The 17,161-nt window shown below is 38.2% G+C and overlaps 2 protein-coding genes across 4 annotated transcripts in view; one reads left to right on the top strand and one right to left on the bottom strand.

Moving 5' to 3' along the window:
• Positions 1-6,504, bottom strand: part of ezh1 (enhancer of zeste 1 polycomb repressive complex 2 subunit) — a 15,670-nt gene extending 9,166 nt beyond the window's left edge. The window contains exons 1-10 of one of the 2 annotated variants that reach the window (XM_016674363.1): positions 6,420-6,504; positions 3,862-4,046; positions 3,605-3,730; positions 3,218-3,340; positions 2,953-3,070; positions 2,330-2,554; positions 1,744-1,846; positions 535-698; positions 311-402; positions 57-219 (exon numbers count right to left, since the gene is read on the bottom strand). In XM_016674363.1, the coding sequence (XP_016529849.1) occupies positions 57-219; positions 311-402; positions 535-698; positions 1,744-1,846; positions 2,330-2,554; positions 2,953-3,070; positions 3,218-3,340; positions 3,605-3,730; positions 3,862-4,044 (1,297 nt within the window). In that variant the 5' untranslated portion in view covers positions 4,045-4,046; positions 6,420-6,504. Of the gene's footprint in view, positions 1-56; positions 220-310; positions 403-534; positions 699-1,743; positions 1,847-2,329; positions 2,555-2,952; positions 3,071-3,217; positions 3,341-3,604; positions 3,731-3,861; positions 4,047-5,686; positions 6,211-6,419 lie in introns of those variants that run through there. The other variant, XM_007558161.2, reaches the window with a different exon arrangement.
• A 3,602-nt stretch (positions 6,505-10,106) lies between these two features.
• LOC103142219 (uncharacterized) lies at positions 10,107-16,237 on the top strand. 2 transcript variants are annotated; one of them, XM_007558160.2, is made up of 6 exons: positions 10,107-10,218; positions 10,770-10,847; positions 10,933-10,962; positions 13,380-13,406; positions 13,553-13,724; positions 13,836-16,237. In XM_007558160.2, exons 1-6 carry the CDS (start codon positions 10,134-10,136, stop codon positions 14,083-14,085), a joined length of 642 nt encoding a protein of 213 aa, XP_007558222.2. In that variant the 5' UTR covers positions 10,107-10,133; the 3' UTR covers positions 14,086-16,237. The 2 variants fall into 2 exon arrangements, with proteins under 2 accessions (XP_007558222.2, XP_016529856.1); XM_016674370.1 differs by lacking the exon at positions 10,933-10,962 and having other exon boundaries at positions 10,109-10,218.
• Positions 16,238-17,161: the final 924 nt, after the last annotated feature.

The following is a 17,161-nucleotide window of genomic DNA, read 5'->3' as shown; positions in this document are numbered from 1 at the left end:
CTTTTTAAAATGAAAAAAAAAAACAAATCCCTCTTTCAGTAAGAGGAGTGCAATACCTGAGGAGGAAGTGGTTTCGTGGTCACTTTCACCCTCCTTGCCTTCCTCAGCAGACCCAGTTGGTCCAGAACCGCTGGAACCGGCGGGTCGCTGCTGCCTCCGTCGCCTACGAGATCTCTGCGACCGTAACATGTTCCGATCTACGAACTCTTTAGCTCCTTTCTGCACAAATGAAGTGTTGATGGGGGGAAAACACAATGAGCACTGAGATGTAGAACATATCATGAGCACAGAGTGCATGGACTGGGTATACCTGTAACAGGAAGCAGTCTTCCCCACACGGTTCAGTCTCCATGCGGATCTCCTTGCTCTTCCTCTTGTAAACATTGGGTGTTGCATGAAAAGCTTCATGAACAGAGACAATGCATTCTCACTACCTGCTGCACGAATTGCAACATTCAATGCAAACATTAATAAAATATTGCAATCGTAATATATTGATCAGAGTCTTAAATCAAACAAAGAAAAGGCTATTACGGTGGAGGAAACAGTCGTATTTGAAGCAACGTCTACAGAAGAGCGTGTGGAAGGAATGCAACGACTGCTCCCTCTGTACAGATTTTGCAAAAGGCCCATCTAAGTTGGGAGTGCAGAGGGGGGGGAGTTTTACTGGGCCTGGTGGCTCCTGTAGATCCTTGTACCTGTGAAGAATATGGAAAACATGTCAAAGTTTTAAAGAAATAATAGATGCACTGATTTGATATTAATATCTATGTTGGTCCAGATGTTGAAAAAAGTTCTATATATGTGCCTAATCCATAAAGCTTGCAGAAACAAACTTTATGTTGTTAATTCACGAATTAATTGCTATTAACCCAATTTTTAATTCACATTTTCACTTTGCATATCCTGGCCAAATTACCGGCTGACCTGCCTCAAATTGGTAAAAAGATCTCAAAACCAATACATCATCCATTAATCTAAAGAAATTAAAAAAAACAGATGAGATACAAAGTCATCAGAACTTAAAATATTTATCCACAAATGGAGGACATATAGAAAAGTGGCGACCCTTCTTGAATCATCAAAGGCGACCCAAAAGAACCCTGAGGCTGCATCTATAAAATTCAACGGTGAAAACTTGAAGGGAAGTTCAATATCATGAATATCTTCATGTCTTTGCAGACATGAAGATATTCAAGCAGGTTGCTGGAATTCAAAAAACTCTTCTGCAAACCAAAGTGGATCAAAATTCCTCCACAGTGCTGCAAAAGAATCACAGCCTGCCGTTGCAAAAGCTAGATGGGATTTGTTGCCGCCAAGGTTGGCACATCCAGTTGGAGGGGGCAATTACTTATTCACATATGGCTATGTAGCTTTGTTTTCCTTAACAAATTAAATAACTGTTTGAAAACAGCATTTTGGGCTAACTTTCTTTCTTTGATATATTAGTTCACTATTGTTAAATAGCTATTTGTTCATACAGGCTGCCACAGGGTGTACTAACTTTTTCACATGACTGTAAGGAACAGAACAAATCTGAAAGGGGCCAAATGCTTCTTATGCCACCATAGGATGTTTCTAAGGTCTTTCAGCTCCTGACGCAACTATCCTTTGAGTATGAGAGCCAGCGAGGAACCCAGAATTCTTAATTCACCTCTCGCTGCTTACATCTCCATGGTGAACGCTAAGCAACAGGCTGATGATCGCGGTGCAAATAGATCCCATTGACTACACTTTTCTTACTTTTCCTTCAGCTCCTCTGTGGTGCCCTTGTAGGGAAACATCGAGGCGATGGCTGTAAATATCTTATCGTTGGGGATCCTCTTGCTGCTGGACACATCCTTCACTTTTGGGAAACAAAGCAGGGAGTGTTACACAAGTGAACCAGATATGACCAAACATCAGGTTTTCATACAGATGCATAAACACTGATTATGCAACAAGGGTGTTTACACAATTACGAACAAGACATTGTCTCCTATTCTCAAGAACAGATCAGCAGTAATTGTTCTTAATGGTTGTACTTTCTTGTACTCTTGTAATTTATAGCATCCTTGTACATGCATGCTGAGTGGGTCCATTTCACAATTGTTGGGAAAGTGTGTAGTTACCACTAAATCCAAACACAGCTCTGTAATAGGAGTCCGGGCATATCAGTGTCATGAACAAACAAGTTCCCTCAAACAAGGGAAAACAGGGCAGCTTTAAAGCCACCATGTCAGTTCAAGAGCTGCTGTGGCAGGACGACCTTGTGGCAGCTGCATGGTGTAAAAAAGAAGAACAGTATGTGCCTTGTTCACGCTGAAGCACTCTAAACACAGATACTCACCCTCTGTGGTGCCTCTCCTTTTTTTCCTGATTAATGTTCCAGCTTTAGTCTCTTCCGAGCCTTCCACTGAGCTCCTCCTCATCATCATCCGCTCTTCCTCTTTCTTCCATGTAACCTCTGCTGCTGTCACCCCTGCGTCCTCCTCTTCGTCTTCGTCATGGTCAGAGTATTGGCTCAAGGCATCCACAAGCTCCTTAAAGATCTCGTCGCTGATGAACCCGCCCTCTGGGACAGAAACGATTTTTTTTTTAATATCTTAAGTCATGGGTTCATGTAGAAAAAAAATATGTAAACCTTCAGATGAAATACATACACAGCAAATACAGTGTCCTAGAAAGGATGCATACATTTTTCAACACTCGATATAACCACAAACTTTGGAAACAGTTTTGGTAAGTTTTTGGGATAAACCATCTGTGGTAAGACCTGAACTTGGTATTAACAGATGCTCTCCATTAAATTTGACTAAGTTTAAGCTATTTTGAAAAGAAGAAGGGGAAACATTTTCAGTCTCTACATCTGGAAAGATATTAAAGACATAGCATTTCCGGAAATCTGCGGTTGTAATGGTGTAATTGTGACGATGTCATAGGAAATAAATATATGTTTAAGGCTCTGCCTACCCCTGTCACCGTGAACGCCATCATAGTTGTCAATGAGTTCCTCTAAGAAGGCCTCATCCTGTTCAAGCACCTCATCACCCATGTAGGGAATGTTGTGTAGGAAAGTTTCATCCTCCACCTAAAAGAAACAACTCCTTTTGGTGCTTCATTCAACAAAATAACATTAAATGTTCCTAAGTGTTATAAAGCTTAAAACCCAATACAATAATACATCAGCCATGAACAGTAGAGTGCAAAAACAATATCAAAAGATGGTATATGATACCATGAAGTTGTGCTGCAGTGGTGACCACGAGTACATGAAAGGGATTCCTGCCACCGTAGACAGAGGTTTCATTGGAACGGCCTGAGAATTAAATCCCGGGAACCCGAACTCCACTGCACACATCTGGAAGAGGATCAGAGGTGAGGTGAACATGACCATACTCTGAATGAGTCTTCTGGATAATTATAATTTGACACAGATGCTGTTTTGGCTCAGACAGGGAAAGCAAATACATTACAGTGAAACTCAACAGCATGTGGGAACATAAAGATACCGCTATATTTTCAAACTGTTTGGGTTATGAGCTCACTTAAGTCATCAGTTCCCTTTGTCACTGCCTATTTAGGCTCCACTTATCCCAACCACTCTCCTTTTAAAAGAATGTACCTTCTTATTTGCCAGAGATCCACTAAAGGTTGAGACAGGGATGGCCTGAATCCTGAGCTTGGACCACTCTGTATTCAGGAGATTAGTCTGCAGCTCAATCTTTTGCCTGTTGGACATGAACAAGCTCTGGAAACACAAAAAGACCAAATCAGATAAAACTCAAATGAAGGGGATAAACCACATACACATAGCAGTCTCTTTCCAACGTTCACGGACATTAATCTATAAACCATGTGTCAATGACTGGTTTAACCCACCTTGACCTCGTCTACTTTTTTAAGGCGTTTTAACTGGCGAAGGCGCATATACTCAGACTTGACCCTCCTTCTCCACTCTAGGAGACTGCGGGAAGGGGTGAAGGAGCCAGGTTGAGGCCTTGGAGTTGATGGGACAGCACTGGTGCCAGAGGCCGGGGCTGCAGCAGCTGTTTCTTCCATCATTCCTTAAAAAGCCAAAAAGAGTATTCAGCAAGCAAGTTGAACCTTGTTGTAGATTCAAATTTTCCATTGTTAGCCTGTTATCTGGCCTAAGAAGCACAGCAACAATTTTATAGTTTGCAGTAGTTTTGTGAGATAACCCATATAATTTTATAATAATCCCATTCATTTTTTCCACACAATTTATATTGTGTGAAAAAAATGACTAATATATCATGTCAATAAACTTTACCAGACAAACAAATTCATGAAATATCAATTTAAAAAGAATTATAATTCAAAACAAATCAGTCCATTCAATTCCAAATCATATGCAGCACCAGCCATAGGTTTCCATACACTCACTATTAGCATGAATGTCATAGTGATGCTTTTAATATATTATTCTTTATGTCTAGAATTATATCACAGCAAACAGCTTGAATTGTGTGCTTATGTTTAAATTTGATGTACATTTTCTAGCATCCCACTAAGGGTCTATAACTGCCAGAGATACTGTTGGTTGACACAATAAAAAAGGACTACTCTCAGATTCTTTAATTTCAACTCAAATCAAACACTAGATTGGCTGAAATCGGAACTCCACTGGTTGTTCAATCAGGACAGCGATCAGAAATACAGATAAAATCTTTCTGTGGAAAAGGTAGAAGAGGCTGGAGTTAACTTTAAAATGCATGTCATCAATCTGCAACTCATAACAGACATTATGTCGCCAAATATTAGTGTGAACATGTGCAGACACTTGACTTTCAATGTTAAATCTTAGACAAACTCTACAATAAATCCAACATTGTGCACACAATTCTTGTTTTTTATATGATATAAAGTTATTATATTCTTTAAAAAGGCTTAAATACATCCATGTCATTCATGTTGAAGATAAGGGCATCAACATTAAGTCCTGTATGTTCCTAATGATTTTATAAAATATAGTTAAAGTCAGTTGATCATATAATGCAAATTAGTGAAAAAAAAGTTGTTAAAGTAATTTATTCTTCAAGAAGCCTTCAGTATGACACAATCTCGTTTTCCAGAAGAATGCTCTTCCCTATTTACCCTAAATGTAACCCTCTTTGAAATACTGCCCCCTTCTGTTGGCAAAACAAAATTGCCATCCTCTGGAGAAAACAAGCCTACCGTCCGGGTGATTTAAACTGCACCATGTTTTCTAATTATTTTTAAAGGGCGGCCATTACAAAAGCAGTGGGCAATTTTTGTGGCCTGTAAATAAGGTCTAAGAGTTAAACAGCGTGGAGCATCCACATTGCTACGAAGTGGGCGTGCCTCAACAGAGCAGAAAAGTGCGTAGTACAGTTTTTCTGTGCTTCATCATGGCCCGAGTGAGCATCTACATCACTGTTTGCGCCAGAACCCCCTCAGAAATAAGCATTAAGGCAAAACTTAGCGCCGAAATCAGCGATAGGGGGTTTGATCGAGGAGGAGGAAGCTTGCAAACGTGTGGTTAACAACGCAGATGAAGTGCGCTGCGTCCTCTGGGTGCAGCCACGGCAGCTACACGGTGCCCATTTAAATGGGGAACACTTTAGCGACGTGCCCACCCAAGCTCCACAATGACGGCGCGGCATTCTGGCACACGCGTTTGCACGTCTACATCCACACAGCAACTGTCGCGATTATTAAATACCTTTAAATCCTCGCGTCCTCTCTGTTGCGACAACAGCCCCGCAATGCGATCAAGTCCCTCTCTCTGTACGTGTGTGTAGGAAAGAGAGTGAGCGAGTGAGTGAGAGAGAGAGAGAGTGTGTGTGTGTTGGTGTGTGCGTGCTGGACAAATTAAGGCTGTCTTTGGTTTGGATCTGACGCAGGTATCGTCTCCATGCGTGGGGATGTCAGAGAAATCCCAGCGTTGTCCGCGGACATGGTGCTGGAAGGCTTGTTGTTGTAGCTTACAGATAGCTACGCACTTAGCTCAACCCAAGCGGGATAGTGACGTATTTATTATGATGCAGCCTTTCCAAGAAGAGGAGCCAGGATTTATGCATATTCTGCGTCTTGGGAATAAAAAGTAGCTCGGAGCAGCCGCGGCTCAGCCATTACTCGCACACTCAGGAACTGATTAACTGTTCGGAGGGTTATGGTCATGTTCATACGCAAGCATAATTCTCTTTAGGCCTGCGGTTAGTGGTCAGCTCTTTAAAAAAAATATTAAATTCGACCGCATGTAGGTGTAAAATGCAAGCATTAAAATACATTTTGACAAAAAAAAGACGATTAAAAACAGCAAATAGCCCATAAAACGAAAAAAATAAATAAAATAACACATAGCATATCTTACAACAGAAACAGCCCTACAATATATATTACTGGTTTACAGACTAAAGTCATAATGATGAAGTAAGAGCTGGAAACCAGCTTACAGTTTTATAAAATTCCAACGGACTTCTGTCGAGAGGGAAATCAGCCTAACTGCGGTTCAACCTTTCTCCTGCAGAGGGAGCTCCATACATTTTTCTTCTCTGTGGGAAAAGACAGCGGGCTACGTGCAAATAACACGGATGCCAGGAAGATCTTGGTTGGCTACACACATTTATAATGGAGAGCAATAGCTGAACTCCCCATAAAAGCTTTGCTATCAGCAGGACAAAAATCTGAAATATTATTTTTTTTTCTCACACGGTTAGAAATGAAATTGATACCTTAAAGGTACCTATAACTTAATTCTCAGGTTGATGCACATATGATTTTTAATATTGTTCTATTGTCAATTAATCATCCAAATTTAAGTGAAAATATGTTTATTCTTTTTACCCTTTCATTGCCTCTAGTGTTATTTCAGCTTTAGCCTTTTTGAGTACTAGGACTCTGATTACCAAGGATAGGCTCATAGCAGAACAATGTTCCTTACAACTAATGGCAATTTAGACAAAATATAGACAAAATAATATGACTGGAATGTAGTTTAACTGTGAAAGGAAATCAAAGCTCAACCATGCAATTCGTTAAGGACATTTAAGTGACAAACACTAGTTCAAAAGATCAATTTGAAGGTTTGGTGGGGAAATCCTACAGAATCATTTTGTTTTAAGGGTGGGAAAACAAGGATCATATGGTCACTAACCCACATGTAAAATATTTGATTAATTATTTTACATGTGGATTATCACTGGGAAAGGGGAAATCCTCAATTTTCATTTATTTTTGTGATAATTCTGCACATTTATAATTCCTCTACATCTGTGCCCACATCAATATTCTCTTGAGAAAACCAAAGCTTCACTTTTATGTTGCTAAATATCTACATTAGGAATATTAAAATTTTCAGTTAACTGGATAAACAATATTTGTCAAATGATGAAAGCTCAAAAATACAATTTACCTAACAGTTTTGCACATATTGTAGGCATTTGAGTAATTATCTGAATTCACACACAAAAAAACCTTGTTTAACACACAAGGGGGCACTATATGACTAGTTCTTACAGGATGACACAATCTGTGATAATAAAACATTATTTAAACAAGATTAGTACACTTAAAATCATGCCCCCAAAACATAACAAGCTGTCTTTTTTTTTCTTGCCTTGTGTTCACATAAAGCATTCTTGACTTTTTATTGAGCATTTAGAGAGAAAATTATGATAGAGAAACTTTTCTAGATAAAATGGCAAATTTGGTGGTGTTTGACGCAGACCGTGCAATATTGATACTGAACTGTCAAACAAAAGCAAACACTCACAGAACACAAAGCTTAGAGATAAAGGCAGCAATAAGGAGGAAGTTTTTCTTTCTGTATTATGTAAACTCGATGTGTTGATGTTGGCGTGTGACTGAACCTAAGTATTACAAGCCAAACAGTCTGAAACAAAAGGTTTTGAGAATGAAAAGATGTCCAAGACAAATAACTCTGCAGTCAAGAAAAATATCTCATTAAAAAAAGCTACACATTTGCTTTAACATTCTTGAACATTTAAAACCTCTTTAACATTATTCCTTTTTAAAAAGTCAATTCATCTATGTAATGGTGCTCACAAGAATGCCTTTGATATTTAAGTGCGCGTTTCTTTTTTTGAACACTCTACCCTTTACGTGAAACTGTGCTCTCAATGTTAAGTGAAATGAAATGTGGGAGCAATTTTGGCATGAGCTATATGTGGCTTTGTTCCAAGCCCAGCAGCTGAGAAAGAGCACTTATTCTTCAATGATACAGAGAAACACTTCAGTTTCAGACCAACTCCCCTTGCTACCTCTCTTTTACCACAGACGTTTAACGTGACGTTAATGATGACGGGAACAAGGAGGCTGTTTGTCTTCAGCATTGATGATCCACCACAGCGCAGATAAAGAAAGGACATTCCTTACGTAAATCATGCACAGTAAATCTTGATTTACAGCAACAAAATAAATAAATAAATAAATAAATAAAAAAATGGAAAATGTAATTAAATGTGTTGCCAAACGAGAATTTAAAGGGGAACTCCACTTTTTTGAATTTGCAAATTCAGAAAAGTGGCCAGGAAGAGCAGAGTTGCTTTTAAAACATTATAAATTAAATGTTAATCAACATTTTGATGTGTAACAATGGCACTTGACAATTGTTGACTGCATGTTCTACAGCTTTGATTTTTTGTGTGTGTATTTTTATGACGTAAAGCATTTTGAGCTGTCTTGTTGCTGAAATGTGCCATAAAACAAACTTCATTGATTGATTGATTGATTGATTGATTGATTGATTGATTGGGTCCTCTGTATCATGGTTGGCTCTTGATACTGATCAAGTGAGAGACACTTGATCAGTATCTCTCACACACCTTTTGCCCATGAATATGATTTTTGTGAGAACATGTTCCATTAATTAGTCTAATAAAATAAAATAGATTTTAGTCTCAACTCTATCAATTAACATTAGTAATCAATTATCTTTAGATTACAAATGCTACAGAAAAGATTGAAATTACACTAGAATATATACTGTTTTCACATTTGCAGTTCTGTTGAAATTGAATGATTAGTTTGAAACTTATCACTTGTGGAATCGATAGCTAAGTTACTGAAGATCACATTAATATGCTTTATTATGCCACTTTTGGCCTGACAATTTGAACAACTTTGACATTGTCACAGTGAAACTGATGAGAGGATTTGGTAGTTTGTCCCCAAATCAAACTGTCTCCTATATCTGGGAGCTGATTTTGGAACTCAGTCTCAACACTTTTGTATCTGATGCTCTTAAGATTAGTGGCAATAAGTTTTATGCTGATACATTTGTGAAAGGATTTTATGTATGGTTGAAGATGATGTGTCAACTTTACTCTTGAAAACTGTTGCTGTGACAAAAAATTATGTTTAAGTTCAGTTTTGCTGTTCAGTTCTCTTATCAAAGAAATAAGAGAGCAGTTTCTTACCCCCACATGTAATTTTCTCCCATCTAATTTCTTTTTTCCCTTTTTTTTTGATGGTCAGTTTCACATTCTTGCAGTCTGCTCCTCTAATGTCACCCCACATTTTCTAGCTCATGCAAATCAACCAGCTAAACTACTTGGACCTTTTAAAAGGAGAACCTCCCTCATTATTATTTTTATTTAATCAGTCAATCCTGTTATCTGGCCAGGGAAAATTTCTTCCATGACTTTTGTTTATTAGAAGTAGAAATAAAATGCATCATAACACCTCCCCCCCCACACACAAAGACCAGGTTTACAGTAGTTAGATTTGGATAAAAAGTGAAACAACAAGAAGAAAATGAAAACAAATGGAAGAAAAAGAGAATTACTATTTTTTTTTTGTAAATCACAGTTCTGTCAATTAACTGTTGATTGAACATCTTTCTTAAACTTAAATCATTGTTTGTCCTCCTATTATCAGAGGATCAGAGAAAGACAAATAAAAGAGGGGAGAATAAACATGATAAGAAACTCTTCATGCTTTCACAATTCCTGAATCAAAACCCAGAGAGAAAGTGGTGATGACTTTGTATCAGTGGAGCACAGCAGTTGTAACATTATCAGAAACTCTTTACCCCATGTGGTGAATCCGCCCATACTAGGAAGTGAGGCTTTCCTGTTGTTTCTTTTCCTTTTTTTAAGCCTTCCTGTGTAAAGGTTGAGATATGTAATCCCTACCCACTGGTGAAGATGAACAGAGCATTGTTCAGCAAAATGACTGCCACCAGATTCTCTCTTGTGTTCTCTGGCTGCTTAGTGACTCTTCTCATTTGGGGTAAGTGACATTTATTTTCATTGTCCATTTATGTATTAGGGAGAAGCAATGTTTACTCTTCCTCTAATTTCTCAATAAGAAATCTTTTTAACCCTTTATGCAGGGAAATGACATTTAGAAAGAAACCAAACAACTGGTATGTTGTAGGCTATTCTTATTCTTGTATAGACCAAATACATATAAAAATAAGAATTCAGTAATTATTTCTGATCATGTGTAAGATTGTTAATACTGTTTAAAAAAATAATAGGATTTCTGTCATATGAATAAGAAAGCTCCTTCTAATGTCAGAACATTGGTTGTAAATATGTTTAAATGTCCTTGAGTTGAATATATTAAGACTTCCTTAAAGAAGTGGGAGACAAAGGGAGGATGCACTGACTCCCCATAGCGTGGATCTCGCTATTTCCTTCATCCTCCACACTTTCTCACACATTAAAAAATGCGTAAAAACAGCTGTTGACGAAATATGAGTTCAATAACAGAGAATTTTATATCTTACCTTGACTGTATGTCTTTGTGCTGCCAAAATGTGGGTTTTCTTGTTGCAGGATGCACAAATGTAATTTGTCTGGATAATGACAACGCAACGGTGCAACCGCTCACAACAACAACAGTGAAAACAACAGGTATGTGTGGATTCTCAAAGAAAATCAAAAATAAATACTCTTGCATGTTGATCGATGTTTTTAACCCGTGCATTTCTTCATGTAGGGTATAACGAAACACAAACAATGGATAACAGTGAGTTTGATTTTGTTTTCTTTGAGCTGTTTATTGTGTAGCTGTGCGACGCTAATCAATTCAAGTGCAGTGAAAAAAATTTTGCTGTCTTCTTAAAATACAAAATGCAATTTTCAAAAAGATAATTTCATCTATTAATGGAAAAACGAAATCCAAACCTATGTGAAATACTATTTTCCTCCAAAACCTAGTAATTGGTTGTGTCACCCTTGATGGCAACAGCTGCCATCAAGTCTTTGTAATAACTGGTAATGAGTTTTTTACATGACTGTGGAGGAATTTGGACCCACTGTTCCTTGCAGAACTGCTTTAAGTTAGTCACACCGGAGAGTTTTTGAGCATAAATTTAAAGTTGTGCCATGGCTTTGTGATCAAACTTAAGCCTAAACTCTGACCAAGCCAATCAGAAACCTCCATTTTGTTGTTTTTGTCGAGGCATCAGATTACAACCTTATTATCAGACTTACTTTTTTTCCATATAGCACATACTTAATGGTTCAAGTTTTCCGAAACCCAGAGCCCCGGATTATCACACTCTCACCACCATGTTTAACTGTCGGCATGATGATCTTTTAAAAAGTGTTTTACAATAATTTTTACACCAGATAAAATGGAGATTCAGATAATATGATCTTTCAACTTTTTGCATGAGATATTGTTTATATACGTATATACATTGTAGAAACTTTAGGAGGGATGGATCAATATGATTTCAATTTTATATGTTGTAGAGTCACAGATAGTGAATATGGAAGCATTTCTCCCGGGGGCTTGTTTGGGATCACTTCTTTGAAATTATTTGTTTTGTCCTGGAACAAACAGAACCCAGAAAACAGATCTTGCAGACTCTGTTTTTCCGTGGGGACATCTCCTCGTGTGTTTTGTCAAAAGGATCCAAGATAAACTCCTGAGGAGGTCTCCAACAGAGGGGTCACCAGCAGTAGACGTGAGGCCCCAAACGGCTTCAGGGTTAGAGGTTAAACGAAACCTCATTACGACACCCCCCCACCCCCCACCTGGATCAACTTCCTGACTTTGTTCGTCATTCGCCCCACGCAACGTCAGTGATCAACGCATGAACTCAAAGTTGTGAAACAACTGGAACTTGGAGCAGAGCCCCTTTCGCTGTTCCTCATCCTGTGCCTTACTGTTTTTTTCTTTCCCCAACTGTCCCCCCACCCCTTTCCCCTGCCAACACTCCCGAATGTGGGCTCCTCCTCTGCTGAAAAGACACATTTCCTGATGTCATTACTAAATCAAAATGCTGCTCCTCAGCAAACAAATGTTACATGGGGTTGAACATATAGTTTCTATAACATCAATTTAAGCTGTGGCATGTAAACCGTAGATTTGTATATGTATTTCTTTTTGTGTTTGATCCTCCCTTACTCAGCTTTTTAAAGCTCCAAGAGGCGGCAGTGAGGAACTATCCAGCAGATTTGCAAAAATCATGAGCTCTTTATGAGATAAAAAAAAACAAAACAAAACAAAAAAAAAACATAATTACATCTGTTGTGGAAATGTTATATATTCTTTGCCAGCATAGATATGTAATGGTCTTTTGAGTCTTATGGCTGTTTCAGAATAATAACTTATTCCATCTTTTGTTTAATTAACCTAAATATGAAATCGTGGTTGTCTGCACAGCACACCCTGCAGAGTCATGATTAAATCCACCCCAAAACGCTAAGCCGTAAATGTTTACTTATGTTTCCTATTTGGCAGAGGCAGCCCAAAAGGCAAATAAATCACATGCTGTGAGCTGGCCAGGCCTTTTCGACTGTGAGAAACTGAGACTAAAAAGCAGAACAAGAGTTAAAGAGTAAAGGGTTTTCAGATGTGAGTCCAGCCCCAGCTTGGGTGTGCTCTTTTTATTTGGGAGAATAGAGAGGACAATCTTTTCTGCCTCCACCCCTTAAAAAAAAGGAAGAAAAACTAAAAAAAAAAAAAAAAAAAAAAAAACGTGTGTTGAAGAGGCAAAGAGCTGCTGCCAAGGCGCAGGGCCATCAGACAGATCTTCGAAGAACATCTGCTATCCGCGGGTAACATTGTTTGGACATCTGGTAACCGAAGATAACCCTGTTGCGTTTCCTGTTATGCCTCGCTATACACATTCTGGAAGCTTCATCATTTGGGGAATAGACACCTTTATTCTTTTTTTTCTGACATGAAGGGAGCTGTTGGTTTCATTGGGGTATTCCTCTCCTTTCTCTCTGGTGAGTGTGTGGTCTTCCTTTCACAGCTGCAGTCGCCTCACCAACAGTTGTGTTAGAAGAATTTGTGAGCTAAAACAGGCAAAGAAAATGTCACGGTGATTCGAGTTGAATTAGAAAGATGGTGTGTTTTGTGTTTTCTGCCTTTTGTTGTCAGAAGTACACGTTTTAATCAGAGAATGTTTTTCCATATCTCTCATTTAGAGATCTCAGGACACCAACTGCAATTTCGTAGGTGGCATTTCTTACATACAATGCTAATGTAACATAAGTTTACAAAAAATGTTTGCAACTCACTCTGTTGTTACATCTTAAACTGCTCTTATTCTCTTTGGATGTTTTCTCACATACTCTCCTTTTAATTCCACTTCGTGCAGCTTGTCTGAATGATGCCTATTGCCACAGTGTGTGTAAGATCTGCGAGGATCATCCTGGCAAACCACCAATGGAGTGTCTTTCTTATTTATTTGATGACTATCTGCATCTTTTCAATAACCAAATGAGCTCACTAAACTCAACTGACTGGTGCGTCTGGGATAAAGTGAGCAGGTAATCTCATTTACGAGTCACTAACTTTTACATCAGAGATACTTCAAAACCTATGCTGACATCAAATGTCTTTTCCCCAAAAACATTTTTATCTCATTTTATTTTCTGCAGCTTCTACAGCGACTTTAGCACATACACCGAGAACATATCTGACTGTCTGGGGATCCCATGGCCGAACTCACTGGTGGAAAAGCTCTTTGTCAACATCCACGCTGCGTATTTCAAAGCATGCCCCACAGAGGAATTTAGTGACCCACCACCAGGAATCGTGTTTGCCCTGGTGATCACTCCCATCTGCCTGATACCAGTTATGGTCAGCCTGGTGGTGATCAAGACCAAAAATGGAGATGGCACATCCTGATTGGAACACTGAATATGGCCTTTGGTATGCATTTTTGTCCATCTGCTTTACCATGCTTAGACTGCTACTATTCCTTCAATTATCCAAAAATCCTGCAGACGTCTCAGTGACTCAGGACTTAAAGGAGTAAATGCTTCGAATAATGTCTGTTGAATGTCAAGTGTCTTCTTTGTCAATGAAATGATCAATGTACTGTGGAACAACAGTTTCCTGTTTACTGTATTTACACTTTATAGGGATGGTTCAGTTTTTTGAAAGTGGGGTTCTTTAGAGTTGCCATCAGCTGTCAGTACCTTATCTCAGGTGCTTAGAGCACTTCTTACAGATCCAGAAAGACAGAAAAGTGAAGTCCATCATTCTGAATCAACTCCAGTTTTTAAAGTTTCACAGTGACTCAAAAGAGTTACTTAGGTGGTTATTTAACATGAAAGCCCATGGCCATTTATGATGAAAACTGTATTGATTGATGATCCATAACAGTAACATTGTGACATTCTTAGCAGAAGAAAGATTTAACCGATCAGTGAGATCTGATTTAATGCTAATGGAATAGGATGTAAAATAGCCATAAGACTGCATTTTCTCAAACTACTGACCATGAAGGTCAAATAAAATAAAGCAAGAAAAAAAAAAGAATTCCAGTGAGCTACCTTTTTCATTATAAGATTGTTGTTTTAGGATGAAATGATACATTTTTATGCTAGTTCCACTTGGTCTACATGTTAGCAAGACTCATAACTTCTTTCCCTTTTCTTAAACTGAAGGGACGCTTTGATCTCTACTTTGTCAAAACACTGACAGCTGAAAGTTACTCTGCAGAATCCCACCTCAATGTCCCAAACTTTCAGTTTAAGGAAAAGGCTGTGAAAAAGTGTGTTATTTTTAAACCGACCTAGTCACAATGTTGCGTTCTGTTTGTATTTGAAAGTTGGATTTTCTGATTTTCCATACAGAAATACAACAGAAATCTGTATAAAGTCGGAATTTTGACTTGGAAAGTTGGAGGTGTCTGAGGAGTCCTGGGTTCAACAGACATGGCTATAGCACATATATTTAATTTTGCAGATGTAAACCCAGTTTTTTTTTTGTTTGTTGTTTTTAAACAATTACCGTAATCCTTTTTGTTGTGACATAGTGCTGTACAACATTTTGTGGTGGACATGTTCATGTTTCAATGCAGAACATGGAGAGAAATGCATCATTATTCAATCATATTACTGTTAGCGGTTTGCGCTACTATTGGAAAAATCCCAGGGGCTTTCCAAATTGCAACTGGAACATGGTTACTCCTGATGCGACAGCATTCTCAGCTCCAGCCTCCAAAACAAATAGGATGCAGCATTAAGTATTGACTCAACCAGTATCAGCACAATATTTTGGAATTAAACCTTAATACAAACCAAAAAACATATATTTCGTGTTGTTAGTGATGACAAAAGCTTCAGAGCTTGCCGTTGTAAAAGTAAAATAACATTTTCAGTGACAGGCCAGGAATTAGCTTCGGATGTTCAGAAAAGTATGTTTAACTATAAATTAGCAACATCATTTTTTGGTGCTCAAACTGAACTCGGATCAATGTCAAGTTTGATCTATGTTTGATCTGTGTTAATATGACATGGAAATTAAAAATTGTTGAATGTATTCGTCTTAAGGGGGTTCAAAGGTTAAAGCAACTGGAGCCCAATTAAAAGGGAGTGACCACTGCAGTAGAGCTCCCCATGCTGTTTTTCTTTCAGCAGCAAGGATTCTGCCTTCTATCTAAATATTAGCAACTTATAAGTAAATAATTGATAGTTTAACCTGACCTGGACAAAAGACATTTATCTGTCTGTGCAGACTAGTTATATACACTGAGTGATGACAAGAAGATCAATCTAAGTTTCTTTGCTTATAACATGATAGCGTTGATATGTGTTCAGTTGTGGATGACAGTAAAGCCACAGTAAGTGCTTTCAGATTTGGAACAAAATGTGTAGTCAAATACTTTCCTTTAACTTTGTTGTTGTTGAGAACAAACGGATGTAGTCGAGGAATACACCCAGTCTGTTCTCACACCGTGTACTGTGCACATATCTGTATGCTTTATTTTTGTTTTGTAAAGTATTAAATCTAAATGGTTATTTTACCGTCCAAATAAACTGATCATAAAAAATACTGGTTGCTTATTTGGCTGTGCTGCAGCAAAAATAATGGGAAGATAATAATGCGAATACAACTTTTGTACTGAGTCCAACTCAGTTTTAAGACAACTAACAGGATTGCAGCATCATTCTGTTAAAAGTATCCTCTCCTCTACAGTTTTGTTTGATGAACCACCACATATGACCATGTCTTCCCCCCTTCATGAGATTTTCAGTGGGGAGTATATTGTTCTACAGTTTCTGTGCTGTGTGAGCCCTGATGTAGTCAAGGAAGCCATGACAGCAGCCATGCATCACACTCTTATCTGGCACATACACACGCACACACACTGCACTGAGAGCCTCTGTTTAATGCCTGTGAGTGTGTCCTTGTGTGTCTGGGCTGGGCTATGTGGGAAAGTGTGTTTTGTGACCTTTCTTCCTCTCTAGATATAGGGTCATGCTCACCACCTCTACCACCCCATCCCCCCTCTTTCTGATCTCATCCATTTTGTGTCCCTCCCTACTGTTATAGCAAACTGGAAAACAAGCTTTATACTATACTGCAAGATGTGAGTGTATATGTATTTTAAGGTATATACATCTATTGTCATCATAAAACAGCATCTGCATGATTTTCACAGCTTTGCCAACAATACCCAAGTGGATCATAAAACTCCAGAGTGCAAAACTTTGCCCTCTTGTGGCTTTAAGCAGAATTGTAACAAGCCGTTTAGTTTGAGTACATATGCAGTGACTGTCCTTTTTTAGATTATTCTTATTGGCTCTCCTGTTAAAAATGTGTAGAAGTATTAAAATTAAAGTAATTTGTACTACAGTAACATACCATTAGGAAGAAAAGCTTTTAAGAAAATTCTCAGTGCCATGCTCCCCAACACCCCAAATACATGAAAATTCATTATTTTGTGATTTATATTTCATTTTATGTAGTTTAT

This window comes from Poecilia formosa, unplaced genomic scaffold, assembly GCF_000485575.1.
Source record: "Poecilia formosa unplaced genomic scaffold, Poecilia_formosa-5.1.2 Scaffold94, whole genome shotgun sequence".
NCBI lineage: Eukaryota > Metazoa > Chordata > Actinopteri > Cyprinodontiformes > Poeciliidae > Poecilia > Poecilia formosa.
This window is presented reverse-complemented; position numbering and strand designations above follow the sequence as displayed.